The 22,400-nt window shown below is 47.5% G+C and overlaps 1 protein-coding gene across 2 annotated transcripts in view; it reads left to right on the top strand.

Moving 5' to 3' along the window:
• The first annotated feature begins 4,815 nt into the window (after positions 1-4,815).
• Positions 4,816-22,400, top strand: part of LOC128305814 (sex determination protein fruitless-like) — a 60,043-nt gene continuing 42,458 nt past the window's right edge. Inside the window, exons 1-5 of one of the 2 annotated variants that reach the window (XM_053043428.1) lie at positions 4,816-5,466; positions 6,018-6,133; positions 6,418-6,613; positions 6,716-7,051; positions 7,213-7,411. In XM_053043428.1, coding sequence (XP_052899388.1) covers positions 4,816-5,466; positions 6,018-6,133; positions 6,418-6,613; positions 6,716-7,051; positions 7,213-7,411 — 1,498 coding nt within the window. Of the gene's footprint in view, positions 5,467-6,017; positions 6,134-6,417; positions 6,614-6,715; positions 7,052-7,188; positions 7,412-22,400 lie in introns of both variants that reach the window. The other variant, XM_053043427.1, reaches the window with a different exon arrangement.

Genomic DNA, 22,400 nt, shown 5'->3' with positions numbered 1-22,400 from the left:
GTTCGCGGCTTCACGCTGCGATGCGATTGCGCCGTCCGTGTTGCATACGGGAGAGGATCGTTTGAAGCTGCTTACGCGACCCCATGCGATGGAGGATGAATTTAATTACTGGCTGTTTTTTTTTTTTTTTAGAAAATCGCCTTCCATTTCCTTTTGTACTAGCTGCCTTGAGAGCTCGGTACCGGGCGCTCCATATGGTCCATTCCAATCTTCTTGCTCGCGTTGACGTTGTTTGTTTTGTGGAGCGAAATTGTTTGATTTACTGATTTAACACCACCGTGACGCCGTGAAACTTTCAATGCTATTTTTGAACGTTTGATTGCAAAGCTATACGGTGATAAATCTTAACTGACGTTCCTTTTAAAATTGTCATCAGCGAGAGAATTTCAAACTATTACCAACGTTCCAAAAACCCACGTTTCTCTGCCGTGGATACACACAATTTTCATACTTTCTTCCCGAAGAAAGGAAATTTTAATCCAAACAAGACACTTAATGCAAAGCAAAACGGCAATCATCATTTTGCTTCCTGCTCACTCGCTTTGGCGACTTTTCACTCGCGTTTCCCATACTGCACCAAAATGGAACCATATGATGGAATAGCAGCATTCCATCGTGTACCCGTTCCCGCGGCCACCCGGTCCCCAGCTTCATTTCGATTTTATTTTTAAGCACGTATATATATTTTATCCGATTACCGCGTCAATTTTGCGTACCCGGCGTCGTGATATGGTGGTGAGAATTTTTTCGGCAATTCGCCTGACGAAAAAGAGACGAGAAAAAAAAATTGCGCACGTCCGGAAACGGGGCAAGATCACGCTGTGAAGATGGCCACGGCCGTTGCGGCGTGAATGTGACGCTCAATCGGCACAATCCCGGACGGGAGAATTTAGCGCGAATTGAATAATTCTACGCTGGAAGACTGGCCCGCGTGTGTGCGTTTGTGTGTTGCGACACCATGTTGAGCATCTTTGGCGCGTCGGCGTGTTCATGCATGTGCGCAACTCGCGCGAACAAGTGTCGCGTACGGCTGTTTTCCATTAGCCCCAAGAAGCGAACAAACAACCGCGCATTTTAAACCCAATCCCATACTGTAAAAGAGTGCTTGATCTTATGGTGTGTCATTATGGGAAAAATTGTTCCATGAATTCGGGAGCCCCCTAATTAATGGCTGCAAGATCACGCAAGATGGAGAGCAGCTGTTTGGAGTGGGTAGAGCATTCCTGATCAGTTTGATGGTGGAAATTAATCGATTTCGTATTTCGGTGTATTTTATTTGCAGGAAAACTTACGGTCATATAATTATGCTACGCACTGTACGAGCGAGCTAACCAATTATTAAACTACGCTCCTTACTTATTGCCATATAGTTTTAAGAACACATTCGCACTATCATTCCCGGTAAGCGCCTCTTACATTCCGATTTCCGAGCGATAAGAGAGAGAGAAAAATAAACGCCAACGATGAAATTCGTAATTGCATTTTCCCGCCACACATCGCTTACGTCACGTGGGGTCGTGCAGTGCACTTGTATGGCCTCCGCATAAGCAGCCTGAAGGTTTACCCGCCCAGTGCCGGTGCCATGTGTGGATGTGATTTTGTGCTGTGCACTAAGCTACCATTATTACTGGTAATATGCCGCGATTAAGCGTTATTTTCTCTAACAGCGAAAACGGCCCGTATGAATCATTTAAATATTTAATCTTAATTGCCATTATCATGACTATTCATTGGTTTGGCAGCGGTGGCGACGTTGGCGCAGCCGATGCATCAGCGGTGGAGGCTAGTACGGGGGGCCTAATGTTCGTGCGGCAAGCATTAGCGTCGGTGGTGGCAGGGCAGGTGATGTCGCAAATGTTGGTGCCCTTGGGGAAGGCCGGAGAAAAGGGCATGAATTTATGATTGCAACCCCGTTGCAATGGGGCCTGGGCTTGTTAAACTAATCCCAGCCAAGGTTTATCCCGCGTCTATTCGTTCTTCGGCGAAGCTACCGGTTAGCAGCGCAATTGGTTGTGTTTTGTAAATGTGAGCTAAACAAGAAAAAAAAACGCAAACCTCGCCGCACACGTACGGCGGCCCATACACACGGACGGTTACCAAGGCGGTCGGTTCTATTAGTTCGTTCCGTTTTCCAGTTCCAGAAGTCGTTCATCATCGGGAAGATGGTTGCGGATGCACGATCGTGTCTTCCCGTGCCGGGGGAATTGGCGGGTTTTAGAAATTGCAACCCCTAGTGTAACTAGCGGTCTCTTGAAGTGGCCAAACTCACACATACACACACGCACAAAATAAAAGCAGGGCCAAGACAAATAAAGAAACGTCTAACGAAGACCGAAAAAGCAGCGGGCAAACAGCAGCAGCAGCAGCATTTGAAGCTATTTGAAATGATTAACTGCAATTTAGCGATCACCATCATCCGTCGCCGTCTCGGTACCCGGCACCAGGGCCCGGTCCCACAAGGGGCAGGTCAACAGGGCTGTGTTTTCGCGAATCGGTTTGCCCTTCCACGGCTATTTATTTATGAGCGCGGCATGCAAATTGTGTACATGCTGGCCAGGTTGTTTTTTTTTCTTTTTGTTCAACCCACCCCCGGTCCCTTCCTGTTTTGCCTGGTTGATGACAAACGGAGAAACGACATGAGTTAATGTCGATGATGTGGGTCATGTCGGCAGAATGACTATCTGTCCGGTTTGCCGCGATAAGAAGTGGTGAACAATTGGACAAATGTATCTCATAAATATCTCCTATTGAGACGAGCACTCAAGCTCACGGGAGGGACAATTTATGTACGGGTTTCGATTATACGTGGATTTGCTTCTAATTGGAGGAAATAATTCTATTGTATAAATAATTCTAAGCTTGAGTTTCTAAGGAAAAGTTTTGTAAAGAAAAGAACCTAAGAATGGATAGAAAGGATGCAGTTTCATCCCCCAACTCCTCAGTGAGAATTTTCCAACCGAGCAACTACTAATACTACTGCTTCACTTCCATCATACATTTCTTTGCTAGTAAACGTGCAGACATACATCCATACAAAGCAAATTAATGGCCATTGTTGTGATTTAGGAGCATCGTTCAGTGGCTCCACTTCACCCAAAAAAAACTTCACTTGTTCGATCGCTCCTCTAAAAAGGGAGAATGTGCACCACGGCACATCACACAAACACTTTTCCATCGGGAAGGACTCGCTCCATTAATTTCATCCACCGTACAGACCACCACCAAAGAGCACCACCTGCGCCAGTGTGTTGGTGAGCAATGTTTTTGTTTTGACGTAAAACAATACGCCGTGGGTGTGCGAAACAGGGCGGACGATAAAAACTCCGACGACTTCAAGTTAGTGCAACCCGGCGGGGGGGTGTTGCAACGGTTGGACGATGAGAGATCATGCCGTTGGCTGCACACTCGAGTTCGAGAGCGTAGACCGAAGCCTTTCCTAACTCATTTTGCTCGTTTGGCGCTTTGTGGCGCCAACGGGAGAGTACGCTCCAAGGCCGGGCAGCAGGTCTTGCAGGATGCACACCGTGAAGAGTGGAGCCCTTCAGAACTTTGCCCGTTTCGCTGCATAGTTGCACGCTGCACCCACACCAACGCATCCGGCCAGATGACACAACCGTTTGACCTTTCTTCCCGTTTTTTTTCCGTGTGGCCAAAATTTCGAACGACGACTGCAGAGCAAAACTACAAACCGAATTGGGCACGACAACGCCATTAACCATCAAAATGTCCCGGCAAGGCGGTAAGTTGTTTTGCCTGCCTGGATAATCTTGCGATCCCCGCTTTTCGGTGCCAAACGAACGACGACGGTTCAACGTTACCCCCGGTATACATGTTTGATCCACGTTCCACCTTTGACTGTGCTGGTGCTGGAAAACTGAGACATTCGATTGCAAAAGCAGGGGAAAACTCGTTGCCACCTAGTGAGTTACCGTTCGGATCTAGTGCCAGCGGGGTGTGTGTGTTAATGGCAATCGGAGCGGTGGAATTGCAAAAACTAGCGCCTGCGTTGTTTTTCCTTTGCCGAAATTTGGAAATTGTGTTGCGAGAAAATGTAAAACAGTTCTAATTATCTAATGGGTTTGAAAACGAAGTGATATTCATTCGAAGGACACCATTTTGTAAGTTTAGGAGATAAAAATATCCAAAAAGTAAAATAAATCTCGTTATGACTATTGCAAACTTTGGCGATTTGGTGTCGTAATATTTCGAACTACTCTTTATGATGTTGAGCGTTCGAATTGTATTACGGTTGTTTATGTAAAACCACTGAACTTCACTGAAAATCCTGGTGGCGCCCTCTGCCGTCAAAACGATTAATGCTCTGTTCCTCAATAATTGGCAGACATTGGCAGAAAAACTTTTAAAAATGCCAACATTACAATAATCAAGCATAGCTTTCTCTGTTACCTCTTTCGACATCCAACTAATCTGTGTCTTTCTCTCATTCATTTGCAGAATCCGTCCGGTATACCTTGCAGTTGCAAACAAAAAGCATCCATTGAAGGACTCTTTTGAGCCTTCGCATCGGGATGATGATGATACTGATGGCCGGCATGAGTTCAACTCCATAGACCGCAGGGTTTCAGATCATGCTTCGTTACGCCACGTCAGTACGTCTTCTCCGCGTGGTTTATTCCATCTGAAGTGCATACATCCGCACGCAACAGTCTCCACAAAGTGTCCGTATATGTTTATTTTTCATTTGCTTTTGCGTTCGACTTGCTGAAACGAATTCGCGTTACATTGAACAAGATACGATTACGAGACCAGTAGCGAACGGAACAAAAAACCACCCCGCTCCGATCGATGCATTGAATGACGACAGCAACCGTCGTAGCCCAGCAGAGTGAGAACTTTGGACGGTTCCCTGCAGCAAGCTGCAGCAGTGCCGGCACCACGGCTTCGACCGTCGCACCACCCGGTACGCAGCTCAGGATGAACGACACGCACCAACCGCAACCGTTGCATACGAGCGATACTAGTCCCCGCGACCAGAACACCAACGGTACCAGCACGGGCGGCGGACTGGCCGTGGCCAACCTAGCGCTGCACGGTGGCGCCTCGGGCGCCCTCAACGCAAACTCTAACGGCAGCACCACGAGCAACGGGTCCGGCACGAACACCGCCACCAACAACAACAACAACGGCACCGGTAAAAGCCGCACCATGTCGCTGAGCGAAGGGAAAATTGATCACCTGCTGCGGGATCAGCAGCGGGAGCAGCAACGAGAACAGCATCAGTCATCGCACCATCAGCAATCCTCCCAGCAGCAGCAACAACACCACCAGCATCCACTACAGAACCGGCTGCGCGCTGTATCACCAACGCCCTCGGAACAACAGTACGCCCTCAAGTGGAACGACTTCCAGTCGTCGATCCTGTCCTCCTTCCGGCATCTGCGCGACGAGGAAGACTTCGTCGACGTGACCATTGCCTGCGATTCGCGATCCTTCACCGCACACAAGGTAAGTTAGCAGCACTTAAACTTACATTCTTTAAAACTATTACCCAACATAACGACGGGGAGACAGCTGTCGAACCTCAGCGCCATCACTTCGGGAATACATCAATCATTATTGTCTCACCAATAGGAGAATTTTCCCGACGCGCGTACCAAACTTTACATCTTCATTACGGTTCGCTTCAGGGACAGATAATTCTCTACCTTTGTGTAATTAAACCTCTCACACTTTCCGGACGGCACACAACCGGAACTTTCACGCGCCTGATCATTAAGGGAAATCCTCTACCGGACAGCGAATAGCGTTGGACGAATTAAATCGAAATTAGCATAAAATTCTGCCAAATGAATATCGTCTATTCGTCCAATAGAAAGAGGTAGCAAGAGCATTAACTAGCCAGTTCGAACTAGCTGCCAGTGGAAATAGCAACACCCTGGGAAATGTGTCCCCATTCGAGTGCCAGTAGTGTATCAATGTGGAAAGGCAAATCCCATTAATCTCTTCCATTTCCTGTTTCTCTTTCTTTCTCTCTCTTCCTCGCTGTATCGCTTCAGGTGGTGCTAAGCGCGTGTAGTCCCTACTTTCGCAAGCTACTAAAAGCGAATCCCTGCGAGCACCCGATTGTCATCCTGCGTGACGTACGCTCGGAGGATATCGAAAATTTGCTGCGGTAAGTACAAAACTAACGCTCCGGTGTAGCACCCGCTTTGCGCCCTTTTCGGATCGGGTTTTTGGGAAAACAAAACCCAAACCAAAACAACCCAACAGCAAGCACACACAAAAAAAACTGTCCCCGATTCCGAAAATTGTAGGGACGGTCGGCATTCGCCGAGATTTACGGTGTTTACAGAAGGGTTCCGCATCACCCACGAATGGGTGATGACAACACAACTACGATACTAATTAATCCTCGTCTCTCGTCTCAATTCCACGGTACCCCATATCGAACGACAGATTTATGTACAACGGTGAGGTACACATCGGCCAGGATCAATTAAGCGATTTCCTCAAAACGGCCCAGTTGCTGCAAGTGCGCGGCCTGGCAGATGTTACGACCGGCAATCCTACCGGCGGCCGAACGTCGGCCAACTCGTCCATGCTGAACTCATCATTATCGACACGTGCTGTTCACGAACTGAAGGCATCACCCGTAAATACATTACTGTTCCTTTCCTTTTGTTTTCTCCCCCCCTTTGGGTCCTCGCTGACTAATCTCTTTGTTCGATCGTTTTTTTTTTGCGCGCCCGTGTAGACCTCCACCTCGTTACCATGGGAGCTGCCGGATGACAACAATCCAGCGCCACCGCCCCAGAAGCGTACCAAGAGCTCGGAGCTGTACCGCAAACAGCACGGGCTCAGTCCGGACGATCCGATACCGCTCGATCTGCTACCGGTTGGGCAGCATCCGCTAACGCGCGAGCGCGATCGCTCCAAGGACAAGAGCAAGCAGGACCACCACCATCGCGGTTCCTCCGAGCATGATCTGCACCATCACCATCAGCATCGCGAGCGGGACCGAAGCCTGGAGCTGCGTGAGTCTCTGCTCGGCCAAGCGCTCGAAGGTGGACCCACACTAACCGTACCTTCGGTAAGTACGCGTACCACTCCCGTGGATCCACTCGGTCCCCTCGGTCCCATTTCCCATTTCCCCCATTTTCCGCCACTTCCTTCGCGGATGCCTCGGAATGTTATTTTGCGAGGATCCTAGCCAAAAATTCGCTCCAGTTCGAACGTCTCTACTCCATCCAGAAACATCCCGATCTGCTCTCGCTCCATGCCAGTGGGGAGGATTCGAACAGCAGTGATACCGCGGCCTCCGACCACGGTGACGATATCGAGGGTCTGAACGGTAACATCGAGCACACCCGACCGTCGTTCCCGTTCCTCGGTTTGCAAGGCATACCCGGGCTAATACCGGGACCGTCCGGCATGCACGGTGACAACTTCGGTGAGTACCCGGCCCACGGGCCTTTCTCTGTCAAACTGTTACTCCCCATCTATCACTCTCTTGAACTTTTCACCCCGTTACTCGACTCGTTCGTTTTTTTGGTTCCATCGAATTCGAGAGTATTCCGTACTTACAAGCCCCTCGTAACTTTTATTAATACTACTACTACTACCACCAATCTGCAAAACAAAAATGCTATCTACTATTATTTACTACTACTTACTACGGGTAATCTCGCCGAGCCGCGAACATACCCGCCCGCCAATTGTACAGCAATCTCACGCTTTTGAGACCTAACTATTTTACTTAAGTTTTTATTGCGGGAAAACGGGGACCAGTGCCCCGAAGCGTTGGTCCCGTTTTCTTCACTAGTGTTTGAATATTGGTTGTGTTATCTTTTTTTTTCAATTATTAAAACATTGGTATTTGGTAGTTATTAATACGTTTTGTTTTGGTTATTTTTCCACTCCACTTGCCACATGTGTTTGTGTGTTTTCTTGTTGATTTTATTTAATAATTTACCAAAAAATTAACCCTTCTTGGTTTATATAAAAACTGTTTAAAATTTCGTAACATTAACTTCCATTTTGATTTGTTTTTTGATTTATTTATTACACTTACTCTTCGTACCATTGGTCGTTTTTTAATAGATTTTATAGTAATAGTCTTAAACGCAACAATACCGTAACTGTTGCATCGAAATAGCAGTTGCTTGTGTGTTATCTGAAGTAAAACATATAAAAGCATGGATTATAGTAAAGAATTTCGAAAGATGTTCAGAGCTTGTAACTATCAGATATCAACGAATGTGGCTAATATCGTTTTAAATCAATACAAAGATTCTCTTTCCCTTTATATATTTAAATACATCTTTAAATGATCCACCGTAAAACCTTCCATATGGTGGAAATTTTGCACACAATTTGCTGGCACCGGAAAGTTTAACAACGGCGTGAAAGTTATTGCACTCCTTCTCTGTACGCCATCGTATTTTCTCTTTATGCCAGGAAAGGACAATGAGTTTATATGCTTGAAAGATTCTCATCCCGGCACAGGATATGAGATATCAAACGGAAGCGTTACAAGGGTTACAACACCCCAAAACCTTCACGAGTAAAATAAAAAATCCTCACACGCCCAGATGTGTCCCAACACACACACACACATTCAGTGTAAGTGCCTTTCGCACGTACCGTGTTGTGTAGCGTCCGAATGTTTTGGTTGTCCGGCACGGTACTCTACCCAGTGCCGGGACACTTTCAACCTGCGGCTGCTGTGGCGCAAAAATGGCGCCAGCTTCGGGCGCAAAAACAAACAAACACAATACACACGCATCTCGGTAAATTCGGTCCAAAACAGGGTGGTGTTGGGCGCACCAGACCCGCAAAACCCCGAAGACAGCTGCTACCGGGTCGCGCTTGTGGAATGGTCCGTTTTGCGAGGCGCGTAAGTTTGGGGTTCAAAGTTCATAAGAAATTCTAAAGAAAAGGAGATAAGAAAAACATTCAATCGAAAATGGTCGTGTATGGTGGTGGAAAAAAAGCGGACATGGTACACTATGACTACCCACCAGTGTTCCGTTTTCTGTGAGGGGGGAGAACTCGCCCAGCCTCCTCCCTCCCCACCACATCCCGGTATTCTTCAATCCTTTCCGGGGTATTTTTGCTTCCGAGCCGAGGATGGGACGCAAAAAATCAAGTGAAAAATCTTTCCCTTTTCATTCAGCTCATTGCTCTTCGGGGCGGGCGAATGCGATAACCCCCGTACCGATATGGTCCACGGGGCTCGATTGGTCAAGACAACCCAACAACACGCCGGGACCGGATGGCTAAGGATAATGTTGGAAATTCGAAAGAAATTCGAAAAAAAAAACCACCCCGAACCGAAGGGACTTCTTGCAATCCATTGTTGGTACTGATGTTAATGTGGTTGTTTCGTTTTTCCCTTGCCCTTTACGCATTGCGCCGTGTCGCCACACTGTCCCCTCCCGTCTCTACCCCCCCCCCCCCCCTTCCTCAAAGCACAAGGGAAGAAAGTAAAATGAACCCTTTTTTTGTGAGTATGTGTGTCCGTAACGGCAGCGATGAAAGACGGTAGATCGGTTTTGCTCGGACATCCTGCGGACACCAGCTGTCGTCCGGGAGGCAAAATCTTCACATAAAATTAAATGTATGTTGTTTATGTAACGCGCCCCCCCCCCCCTCTACCACCACACATTTTGTACCGTCGGCCCCGAAAATGCCCAATTCTTTTCACATTTTCGCCCACTCCCTACCCCAGAGAAAAACACCGTCACAACCGGAAGAAAACGGAACGGAAAATAAGTTTTCCAAAAAAAAACCCTTTCCTCTGCTGACTTACCACCCACCGGACGCCGGTGGGCAGACTCCTTCATAGGATTGTGTTTTCTTTTCATCTCCCCCCCCACCGACTGGCGGATCGCAAACGCGGGCCAGGATAATACGAAATTCATTCAGATTTACTATTCAACGCCAACGGGAGCGGACAACAAGGCACACACTCGGACACACTTTTTACCCATCCCCTCCCCGCACACACCACTGGCTGACTTCATTTTATTTTTGACTCGTTGCAAAATAGAAAGCGTAACGTCCGGCGCATCACCGTTATCATGATCTTCATCTTCGATGACCCGACAATCCGACTCCCACCGTACCGTGGCACGCCCCGCAGGTCCTTCGTGACTTGCAGCAAGCGATCAAGCGGGTTACCATTCGAACGGGAGGGCATCAATTTTTGAGAACTTCGGCTATGAAGACAGTGATGACGGTGGCTCGTTTCCGGTGGCCGACCGTAGAGCTCGGACAAAAAATGGGCCAAATATTTGAGGTTTGTGTAACAACAAATGAAGAACGCAAAAAAAAGCGGCGCAGAAAAAAAAACACACACACAACTTTCAAATAATCTTCCAAATGTGTCTCTGACAAGATATCCTTTTGAAATGAACCGGGCGTAATGAGATCTTTGGCAGGGTTTTTTGCATTAATATTCCAGATCTAAGTTTTTTTTTTTTTTGGAAGCAGAAGACTTCCTTTTCGTTTCCTATATTTAACATTTATATTTTACATTTTCCATTGTACCATTACTGATAACATTGAGAGGTTTTTCTATGCATTTGATTGGATCATAATTGAGGTGCAATTACACTGCTAATACACTACACTTCAGAAAGCTGCAGTAGAGCAATTTCAACACAATTCCCAATCCCATTTACCCGCAAAGCATTATCCGCCCCGTTTTCAACCGCGGAAGCCAAAGGATTCCTTTATACCCCTACTGGTCTGCTGTACTCGTCTCTATCAAGAATTCGTCAAGAGTCGAACAAAAAAAACGTCCCTCCCCTCGGCACACCTCGAACTCACCCGCCAGGGCCAGAGTACAGAGAAGAATAGAGGAAAAAAAAAACCATCCCTTCTGCACTTCGCGGGTGAATTTTTCATTCTCCTTTTCATTTTAAAACAACTACCGTCCACCGCAAAAGAAACGAACGCAATGAGGGTAAAACTCACGGCACAGCTCACGGAACAAAAAAACAAAATCACGAACACAAACCTTCCACCCCCGGCCACCGGTCGCAAATTAAGTTCGGCGCCTAATGAGGGGATTATATGCGGCATTTTGCGGTAGTCCGCACGCTTGCCACACAGCAGTCTTTCCGGGGGGGGGGGCCAAAGGGGACGCGCAGGCACTTATACTTCTTTCCACCATTCCCGGGTTTTTTTTTGTTTCTTGCATCCGGGGTTTTGTCTGCGAAAAGGGGACGAGTGTGAAAGGCCAACCCGAAGGACCTTCTTGATAGGTAGATTAACCAAATTTGATAAATGTCGGTTATCGTTGGCGTGAACCTGACATTCATTCCCACCCCGGGAGAAAGAGAAAACACCCCGGGAACGGATGGCGAGTGTACGGGAAGATTGATAGGGAGAGGGGTGTGGGTGTAGAAATGAAACAAAGGGGAGATAAACCCGGCTTGGCTGATAAGATTCAGCGACTCCTTCCAGTGCGCCATGAATATCCTTTTCTTGGGGGTGCTCTTTCGCGTACGTTTGCTGATGGCTTGATGTATGCACCTCGCCTCGTTTCAGCGGCAATGAGGGTGCTGCATTGAAACAACTCAATACCTTTGTGAGCAAAAGTTATAACTTTGATTTTGAAATTGTTTGAATGTTTCACAGTGAGGCGTATCACTGATACATTCTGTCTAATGTGCATCGGCCTTACCAGCACTGTCGATGGAAATGGACGTAAAGAACACACAAAGGAGAGCCAATACAGTTCCAGAAGATGGTCGAAGAACTGGCTCTTTTTCTGCATTAAAATGAAAATATATTTATGTATCCACAAACACGCAATTCAATATCCATTTTATCAGTCGCCGGCTTCGTCGGTTCTGCTGCTGCTGTCAACAAACAAACATAACAAGCATTAGGAAGAAAAAAACCCTCTCACACAATAACCAAACCAACCCAAAATGAAGCCAACAAATGTGCTGTCCAACAAAAAAACTACCACCCCACACACACACACATACACGTATTGGCGTATTGAGAGGGGGTGAATTTGAGGGATGAAAGACGGACGTTCCTTTCGGACATTTCGGAGCGGTAGCCGCAGTCGACCATTCGGGGCCCAGTCCTTCATCCTTCAGCACCCGCACACGTGCTTAAACAAATAAACAGACAAACAAACAAACACACACACACACACACACATACCCCAAAAACCGAAACGGACGCGGGCCTGTTCAGTTTTGAATTTTTCATCCCCTCCCCCTCCACACCCTCCAACCCCCGTTGCTCGGATTTCCGTTCCGAAGTGGTGGAATTGGAGGTGGAATTTTCTTTTCGACCAATTTCTCATTCTTCAGGAAAATTGAGAAGGTGGGAGAGGGATAGCGGGGCTTTTTGGGGAAAGGGAAAAAGGGCCAAGGGTATGTTTTTTCTCTTCATTCAGTTCCCATACTGAGACAATCGAACGCATGATCCATCTGCAATGGGCTTAACAGTGAGTAAAACAGCTTCTTTTTTTAAATAATACTCAACTACACAATCTTTATTTCCACTACGCCAAAAAACAATCATTATCCTTGCGATGTACAAAAGCAATAAATAAAACTCACACACAATGTTGGGGGGTGCACTGCACACAGTAAAATATGGGTGTCCTTTCCCCGCACAGGGCCGCTAACGACGGGAGCGAATGCGACCGCACGGAACTGTAACCGAAGAACAGTCTTTCATCATCGGCAATGCCGGTGGTGATTCCTTGTTATCCCTTACCGTGTGTGTGTGTCTTACCCCATTTTTTCACCCACACCCACCCCCACCTGGTGACACCTCCGGTTCGTCCTTGCCCCAGGCCAAAGCCATCCCCGTTTAGAATCACTTGTCCGTGTTGCGGCTCTACGCTTTCTCATTGCGAAAATCGTAACCGATTGGGAAGAAGGAGGGCGCGGGCCAAAGAGCAAAGAAGCAGTTTCTGCCTTCACCTTCACCATTTGGACAATCCCGGAAAATCCTTACCCCAAAACCCCCAACCGTAAAAAAAGGGAGGAACCGTGAAAGGAAGAAGGATGTTGATCTTGCTCGTACTCGCCTTTCTTTCTACTCGCACTCGGTTGGCTTTCTTTTCCTCTTGGCCAGCACTGCTGCTGTGACCGATGTGTGCCCGGTATCTTCGTACCTTTTGTCCGTACAATTGCGTCCATATGTACCCTTCGCCAGACACTCGCCGGACACTCGCCCAAGAAGGTGGTTTAGTGTACGTGTGTGTGTGTATGTTTTCGTGTCCCTCTCATTCTCCCCTTCCCCACGTGGAGCCCTTTTTTGGTTCAACGTGTGAAGGGTTCTCCTGTGAACGATTGGAATGATTTTATTTTCTGCCCTGTCCAGGTTAAACAAAGAGAGAACGAAACAGAGAGAGAGAGAGAGAGAGCGAGAGATACAGCAATGTTTTCTAAGAAAGTGCGCAGGATTCGTTACCGACAGGATAAGGAGAAAAGCCGGAGTGTTCGTACACGCCACCGACGGGAAGAAAGTACCCCCGGCCGTTTCCATCCACCTCATCCACCTTACCCAGCAGTAGGGCCAACTCCATAAGCACAAAAAAAGGGTCTCCCCTCTATTATAATGGGCAGTTTTTCATTCTTCGATTCTTCCGACTGTACGGCCATAAATTCCTTCCTTGTGTCCATCGTCTCGTCCATCCGTCCGGGTGTACTGGTCCTGTTAAGCATGCAGCATCATGTCCACTTATCGATCTGCACCGACACAGCGCGGTGATCGTGTGTGCGTAGGCTGACCACGTGTCCAGCCGGGCTCAGGGCAGTCCGGGCGCCCCGAGGCTACCGAGCCCGACCACAAGACGCTCCGAGGGGGGAAAACCGGTGGCTGTCCTCGGGCAAAAGGAAAGGCAGAAAGGAGTGGAACCACCCGAAGGGATCCTCTTTGATTTTTCCCTTTCGCTTTTCCACTTACCCCACTCCCAGGGAAAAAAGGGGAAAGAAAAGCGGAAGAATATGAGAGTCCGATTTATTTGCCCATTTGAGACGTCGGATGTTTCGTGTTGTTTTTTTTTGTTTTGTTTTGAATACTTCAACATTTCTCTGTAAGAATGAGTGTTTTTATAGCGTTTGCTTGTCCTTGTCCCTTTGTTGAGAAGCAGTTCTCGTTCCCTTTGCGCTGCAGAACTTTCGTTTCAAATGTCTATTTGTGTATGAATAGATTTTCCTCCCGTGACACACACACACACACACACATACCCAACGAAAAAAAAACAACATTCAAATCAAATGGAAGAAAACTTCCCCCTGGAAGGGGGTGGTCAGAAAAGTGGCGTGAAACGAGGAGAGGGGTGGGTTCGTATGTCCGGTTCTCTTTGCTTCTCGTTGATATTCCAATACCCGGGCTGTACCCCATCCAGCCCCAATGCAAGAAAACACTTCCTAGGAGATGGTCATTTTAAAAGGCACAAAGAAGGACGAATTTCCCATCCCAACCTGCATCCCTCCCTGCATCATCACGACCGCTTTGCTGAATATGAGCCATTACGGTGCTCTCGTGAGTGAGAGAATGGAAAATAGCAAACCATTCAATCGAAGGGATGCACTGGGGGCACCCTCGGAGGGTGTCAGGAATTGAATATCACATATCACAGCTCCCTCTCCCCCTCTTCACCCCCTATTCCAGGCATCTTCACACTCATTGTCCTGCAGTGGGTCTCTTATTGGCCAGCAGGACAAACCTCTTTCACCCAAACGTGCGGGAAAAACGTAAAACCTTCCAAAGATGTGCGGGTGTTTGGTTGAATTTTCTTTGACCGGGCATCCTCCCACCCCACATCCCCACACCCTTTAACCCGTAGTGCCTGATTTGTTTGTGTTGGTAATGGACAGTTTGTGAGGATGGCGCAATAAAAAGCGGATGTCCTTATTTTTCTCCTTCGAGGTGTGCTTCTTCCCGTTTGCTTTATCCCATCAACCGACCGGGTGATGACCGGCGAGAAATCTATTGTGTGGCCATGTATGTGTTTTCGGAAGCTGGGATGAGGATGAGGAGGGGTGGTGGATTATGCAAACGATTTTTCAATCTTCAACCCACAACCCCCGATTGCTCCGCTGTTTGGTAGTGTGCAGAGGTTTTCCTTTTTTTGTTGTTCGGTTTGGTTTGTTTTGTGTTATGTTTGTGAGTGTGTTTGTGCAAGTTGTTTTTGATATGGCGCCCAAATGGACAACCCCCGGTCATACCGCCGTCGGGAGACGCGTTACGCAACCAACAGTGCGCCATGTGCAGCCGCATCAAATTTTATTCAACGATGCAAACTTTAAGGCGCCAGTCACTTTAGGCGGTGCCGCCGGGAAGAAGGGCCACCTTTCAGCCACCGTTGACCACCACCTTTGGCAAACCGAAACAGGCAATAATAGCCACACACCGGGAACGCACTGGGTAAAATGTTAAGGTTAAGGTCTTCGGCGCGTGGAGGAAAAACTCTGCAACAAACTGCAACCAGCCGCGACCAATACATCGCTTGCATAACCTTCAAACCGACCAACGTTTTGCGCCTGCATACGTAACACACGGCACAGTGTTTTACTCTCCTTTTTCCACCGTTTTCAAACGTTATGCGATTAGAACACACAACCCCTCGATACGCTGGCACCGGTGGGTTCGGTTTATCGCCTGTGCACAGGGACGAGACCTTCCTCGTTGCACAATCAGCACTGCCGGTGTACTGCTCTTTCGGAAAAATGCCTTGCAAATTGTTGCAAATTCAAAGGGTATTTTTAAATCTTGCCCAACTGACCTTCCCGTGTGGGTGGTTTGTTGTTGGGTGGGGAGGGGATGAGGGGGGACGATGAAGTTGAAAGTTTGCCAAGAATCCTTACAATCCTTACCCTTGCTTGGCGTAATCGTGTTCATCGGTGACATGGTTATTGCATGTACGATTGTGTACCCGATTGCGTAAAATGTAAGTGCAATCAAAAAATCCCGAATGCTCCATTACCACATGGAAAATACGTTCATATAATTTTATGTGTGTGTTTGTATGTGTATTAATAATGCTTAGCGTGTGCTTTCATCTCTGGCTCATAGCTAATTAATGAAATTTTCACTAAAAATCGAATGACCAATGCACATTCGAGACCGAAAGGTGAGCGTGGTGACAATTTTATGTAAATACCGATTAAATATAGCGTCGATGGGCCCAATGCCGCTCCCGATTATCAACCCTTCCTTCTGCTTCTATTCACACACACACACACACACACACACCATCAGCACGAAATGGCACAACGTGCGCGTGCAATGAAATTAGTATGGAATAATTTGAAATCGGACCCGTTTTCCATTAGTGTCAATTATTGTTTGCGTTCGGTTTGCCCCCCCCCCCCCCCTGGTTTCCCTACCATGTGCAAAACCTCTTCAGTCATCCACGGTACTCATACTCATACTCACACACACACACACACTTAGCATAGAAACTGTAAAAGCCCACCCTGTGGGTAATCTATTTTCACACACCATTTTCGCGCCCAATGGGGTTCTAGGTTTGGAAAATCCTAGTTTGCGTGTGTGTGTATGTATGTGTGCAGCACTGTCAATGTTATGCTGAATCATCATCACACAAAAAGTGGTCGTTCTAAAATATAACCACCTGAACCCCACTGAGGTTCCACTCCACAAAAGTTGCATGTCGGGTGGAAATGCAACCCGTCAACACCTGCAATGGTGATATTATTAGACTTCAAACAAAACGCATGTAATTCCTAGGACATTCGACGTTTTTTTGGGGAGGGGTGACCCCGTTACCCCATTCCCCACTTCCATCCCTTTGTGTGTTAAACACCCCCGCTCCAGCGTGACAACCTGTGCCGATGTAAATGCGAAGGCTTATCTAGTTGATAGCACACGTAGTTGTCATTTTTGCTGCTTACCGATCAACACGTTTCATACCCCCCACCGCTTGCTGCAGTTTATGCATTTTAACCCACCCCCTTTACGCCCCCCCCCCCCCCCCTCTTCGTGGGCTTCATCAACAGTGGAAACATTTTCGGGCCGGCAAATTTCGACACTGTTGGAAATAATAATTTTAATTATCCACTAATGCTTTTGTGAGCTGATCGCTTCATTGCATGAAATTAGCCACCCGGTGGTGGGTTGGATGCTGCGGAACACGCAGGGTATGTTTGCAGTGTAATGATTCTCTGCCAGGGATGCACTTTCCCTGCCATTCCCCTTCGTGGGGCATCGAGCTTTCCAGCGGATTCGGTGTGCGCTCGGTATTGATCTTTTCCCTTTCGAAAAAAGCAACAACAAACCCGCGTTGCTCGCGGTACATTTGCGCACGGCTAATGAGTGAGCAGCATGATAAAAGGGGTGGCAGCAAATGGCAATATGATTAGCTCTGGAGCAAACCCCCCAGAACGGGGTGTGTTTGCGGGGGATGGAGCGGTGATTAAAATCTATGAGCTGCTCATCGGGGGTTTGTTGCCGCACAGTGGAACACAGGCGATGCCATTAGCATTACTATTAGTACTGTTAATATTATCATTACTGATAGCTGGCACAACACAAACCCAAGTGTGTGGCAGTGTACGAACGATATTAATATTATTAAAAGGTGCCCCACTCACACCGAGCGCTGCCGCCGAGGGACCGGGGCATCGGGTGCGGAATTTTAATATCGTTTTCTATTTAATTGCAAACCCTACTCCACTGAAGCACACCGCCCGCAGCCCAACCACGGGGTGGATGATGATGATAGCCGCAACATCTGGGCACATGTAGATCGAAAGTCAATCCTTTTCGTTTGACAGAACTGGCCCCCGCCTTCGCCATTCTCCCTTTCGGCCTTTAACGCACCGTCAACTACTTTGAGGTTAGGTTCGTGTAATGATTGCCCTGGTCGTCGCTCACTTCACCGCGTTGATGGTACGGTGAAAAAGTTGAACAGTGGCAATTATGTTGCGCCATGATTTGTGCTACGAGACGCACGACTGCATACACGGGTACATACTGCTGTTCCCGGTCTTTTCCCTCCAGTACAACGCACGTGTCCGTATAGGAGCTGTTTATTACGCTTCGGTTTTTGCATCCCCCCACAAGAGCCCCTTTTTGCTCCACTTCTAACAGACCCTGGTCCTATACCTCCCACTGTAGTCACCGGTGGGTGTCCTAGTTCGGGTGACAGCGTCAGCCTCACACGGATCACCGATCCTGGAACCGGAGGACGACCGGAAACATAAAACTACCCCCTAACGGGAATCGGGACCAATGTATCGTCATCCTTCACGCAGCCGGTAGCAAATGGGAGCTACCGAGAGGGGAAGGGGGGTCTTTTTAAGGGGGGAGCAAAAAATAGCTGCCATCCGACCCATTCCACTCTTTCTCTCTGCATCACCTAGTCGCACCCCCCCCCCCCCCCCCCCTGTTATGGTGACAGTAATGGCACACACTGTGTTCCAGTCTGGTTGGTGGCCAGAAGGGGAGTCGCTGGTCCAGGCGCAGCGGTACTTCATTTGTATTAATTTTCCATTTAATGATATTTGATATGGTGTAATGGCGGCTGACAGTATTTTTTACTGCCGTTGTGCTAATTTTGTGAACCATAAAATTTACCATGCACAACAGCCTTGCAGGACGGGAGGCAAGAAAAACACGCACTTTTTTTGTTGTCCTTGCCGGTGGTGGTGGTACTGTGTGCTGTGCGCCCTAATGAGCATTAGGAGCTATTGGACGGGGGAGGATGGGGGCTGGGTCGGTTGGAAAAATAGATAGACCGTTGTTTAGGTGATAATGATGAGCAATTCGCCACCGGTTTTTGTATGCAATGTGTAACCGATTTTGATGGGATATTTAGTTAAACAACTGTCCCATCTGGTGGTTTTATATTGGTTCATGTGTACTGGGTTGGTCGCTCACATTTAATTATTAAAACATTATAAATGTGAAGTAATGTAACAATCGGTACTGCAATCATTATCTTAGAAAAACTCTTTTAATACGTTATGGAATGATCTGCATTTGTAAAAACATGTCTAATTCCTAGTAACAGCATCAGCTGTCAAAATTATTTGACAATCCTTGAATGTCACACATAATACCGCGCGATTCCGGTAGAGGGCGCCACACCCAGCCTCCATTGATCGGATTACGCATTTTCGGACAACTAAGCAATGCATTTAAACGTAATTACTTTGAGTAATTTGTTAAAGTTTCCCACTTTCCAAAGAATCCAACAATTTACTGCATAACTACGATAAATGTTGCCATTTTTTCCCTACTTCCTGCCATTGATACAAAGCAACCAATATCGCATACAAACACACCGGAATGGACATGTAATTTAAGAATGTCTTCCAAGTAGATGCTACATTTTGCGGTTCTCATGCCATCATCACTACAGCGCAAAGGAACCTCACCCATCCAAGGGCAACAATCTAGCTCTAGCAACTCGTTCGACTTCTTCTTCCCCAACGATTGCTCGGCTCCCGTCCGCAAAACCCAAATTAAACAATCCTCGGTAGATGCTGTATCGCCTATTTGCATACACATTTCTTCTTACATTATAATTATATTTTCGGACAGCTTCAAACCCTTCTGCCTGTGCTCCAGTCGGGGTGACTTTTCATTAAAGGGTTACTCGCCCCATCGCATGACGTTGACTCCTCCTTCTGGCAGGCACGATCACGTTCAAACCCCCGGCATGGTGGTGAAGAGTGTATGGTTTTGTTTAGATAAGGTTATTTTTCTACTGCTGCTGCAACAGCTTCCTTCCATCTTCATCAACTCTTCCACAGCCTGCTACCGGCACCCGGGGAGGTCAGATTCGTCAAGGGTAGCGCCTCGTCACTCAGACACCCTCCGAGGGAATGCGGGCCGGGCAGAAAATCTGATAACCAAGCCGGCAATCCCAAGAAGAAGCCAAATGGGATATGTGTATCTGTTTTGTTAGTTTAAAAGCGCACCAGGGCCCCCATCAGCACCAGAGTGCTCCCGAGTGTGTGCCCTCGGCGGCAAAAACCACTACCAGCGCCATTTAGTCGGAACCATCTTGCACATCAGGTTGGGTTTTATTTATGAGTTGCTTACATTACGGGATCCTTGACTGGACCATCAGCACTCCGTTCTCCGGGGGTCTCCTCCCAACACTCCATTTTCCTCCGTTTTTGCCTTCGGAACCGCTGCACCCAAAACGGAAGATGACCCGGCTAAAGAAGTCTTCACAGACGGTATCGGGTTAAAGGAGCGGCCGTTTGCATGAGGGCGGACGAGATCCCTATCCCTGGCCAAGATAAAGTATGAGAAATATGTTTCCATTTTACGAAAACGTGTGCGTTTTGTGGTGGTACCTTTCCACCGGCCGCCCGGGCACCGCAATTTCTCCACCGTGCGAAGTGAATGCCCATTTTTAAGAAGCCGCATCAGTGTCGGCAAGGAACGGACAGACCCGAGAGTTCTACGCAAGGAACTGTCCAGCCACACCACGTGGTAGGTGAAAGCAGAGGGGCGACGTGAAGAAGCATTGCGAGAGCATGGAATGAAAATATGGCTTACATTATTATTAGATTGAGAGGAAAAAGGATTAATTTTCCTTTTTACTTTTGGCTCTGACCTTTTTTGCTCTCCCGTTCCATCGTATCCCTTCCATTCCGCCCACAGTGTAACGAGCCGAGTTTTGACTACCAGCGTTTGCCGAAGACGAATAGACGTCCAAGACGCTACAGTTCACCTAGCACCAAAAAGGGTTCACTTGAAATGGAAAACTAAAGCCTAAGGACCGGGGTTCGGGTGTTTAGCTGTGAAGAATGTAAAACTTTCCTGCAGTTTCCCAGGTTTCCCCAGTTATGCAAACAAGACCCTTGAGATCAGTCAGTCATCAACAGTGCGCCACCGTGGCGCTGACCTCAGAACAACCCGGGGACTCGCTGTGGCTTCTGATCGATCCGTTTCGATTCCGTGCCGTCCGGTCGGGTGATTGGGCAAGATTTGTGTACTAACCGAACGCTAGTTGAGCGCAAATATAATACTGATGAGGGAACGGGCCGCCCGGAATTCGGGTGAGAAATAGGAGTGGTTTTTACGAGCAAAGGGACTTTGTGTGTGTTCTTTGTAAATTTAATATACATTAATCTATCCTCTATCCCGGACCGGTACCATATTTTTCTTTGAACTGTCCCAGTGGGTGGGGGGTCGCTTTCTTATCTGCCCAACCGGCCATTCTAACTTCCCCCCCCCCTCCCCCTCCCGGTTGCTAGGGATTGACCAGCGTTCGAAGGAAAGGCAATTTGACTAAACCAATATTACCTACATGATGAGTTATCCGGAGCTCGGGAAGATTATGGCATGGTATAATTCCCTAGGCGAGTGTTCCATTACCATGGATAACAGAAGCATCTTAAACAAGCTCCTGATTTGCTCCGGCACACGCTGTGGAACTGATAACTCAGTGGTTTATTATACCACTTGTTTGATATTTCCCAAGTTCTCTTGAATGCAGTGACACGTTGTGTTTTAAGTTTGTAGATTACTTTAAAACTAATCTCTTTTAAATATCTTTTTTTTTTACTTGTGCTTTTTGAATTTTCAAAGGAAATTTTCGTTCCACAATCATATCAGTAGCTCAAGGTTTTACTGCACGATCGGATTAAGGGTACACAGCAGTACAGAAATTGTACCAAAACGAGCATTTTCATCAAAGGCACATATTTTATTAAATGAAGATATATCGGCAAGAAAAGTCCCAAGTAAATCTCCGGGACCCGTACCCAAGTAAACCAAGTAAAGGGTCCGCCCGTAATGATTCGGACATTCTCAATTTCTTGCATCACAGTATTTGGCCGATATTTGGTCAAACGATTGCCCAGCAACCGCAGACCAATATGCAGAATCAACAACCCAAGAATGGATGGCTAACGGCACAAGAAAGGATACGGAGTGTATGTGTGCTTTTTTTCCTGGATGGATTTAGATACCTCCCCCAAAAGTATGACCAGTATGTCGGATGCCGTAGGGAAAGCGGGGCACGGGAGCGATGAACACAAGACGCAAGCAAGCGCTACTCATAAGAAAGATCAATGGTACCGCTGATGGTGTTTTTTTTTTTGGGCAAAGTTTAAAGAACGGACGCACTAGCGGGAACGGAAACGGATCCTGCTACCCCCGAAGTAGCGAATGACCATTCACTCATACCCAATAACGTACGCAACTACACAGACAAACGGACAAATAAAAATAAATAAGGGTTTTTCCGAAAATTTAACTGATCCGGTTTTCCCGCTTTTCTCCACAATTTATATGCGCAAACGTGGCCGTGCGGGACGCCATGCATGCGGTAAGGGTTGATTGAATGGTGAAAGGATTCCCCGTAACCGTTTCCACCAATTTCCACACCACCCACCTCCCGCCCGCGCACGGGTCGCTGGTGTGCGGTGTGTATGTATTTATGCGACTCTATTTGCTTTCACTTA

The sequence above is a fragment of the Anopheles moucheti genome, chromosome 3 (genome assembly GCF_943734755.1).
Source record: "Anopheles moucheti chromosome 3, idAnoMoucSN_F20_07, whole genome shotgun sequence".
NCBI lineage: Eukaryota > Metazoa > Arthropoda > Insecta > Diptera > Culicidae > Anopheles > Anopheles moucheti.
This window is presented reverse-complemented; position numbering and strand designations above follow the sequence as displayed.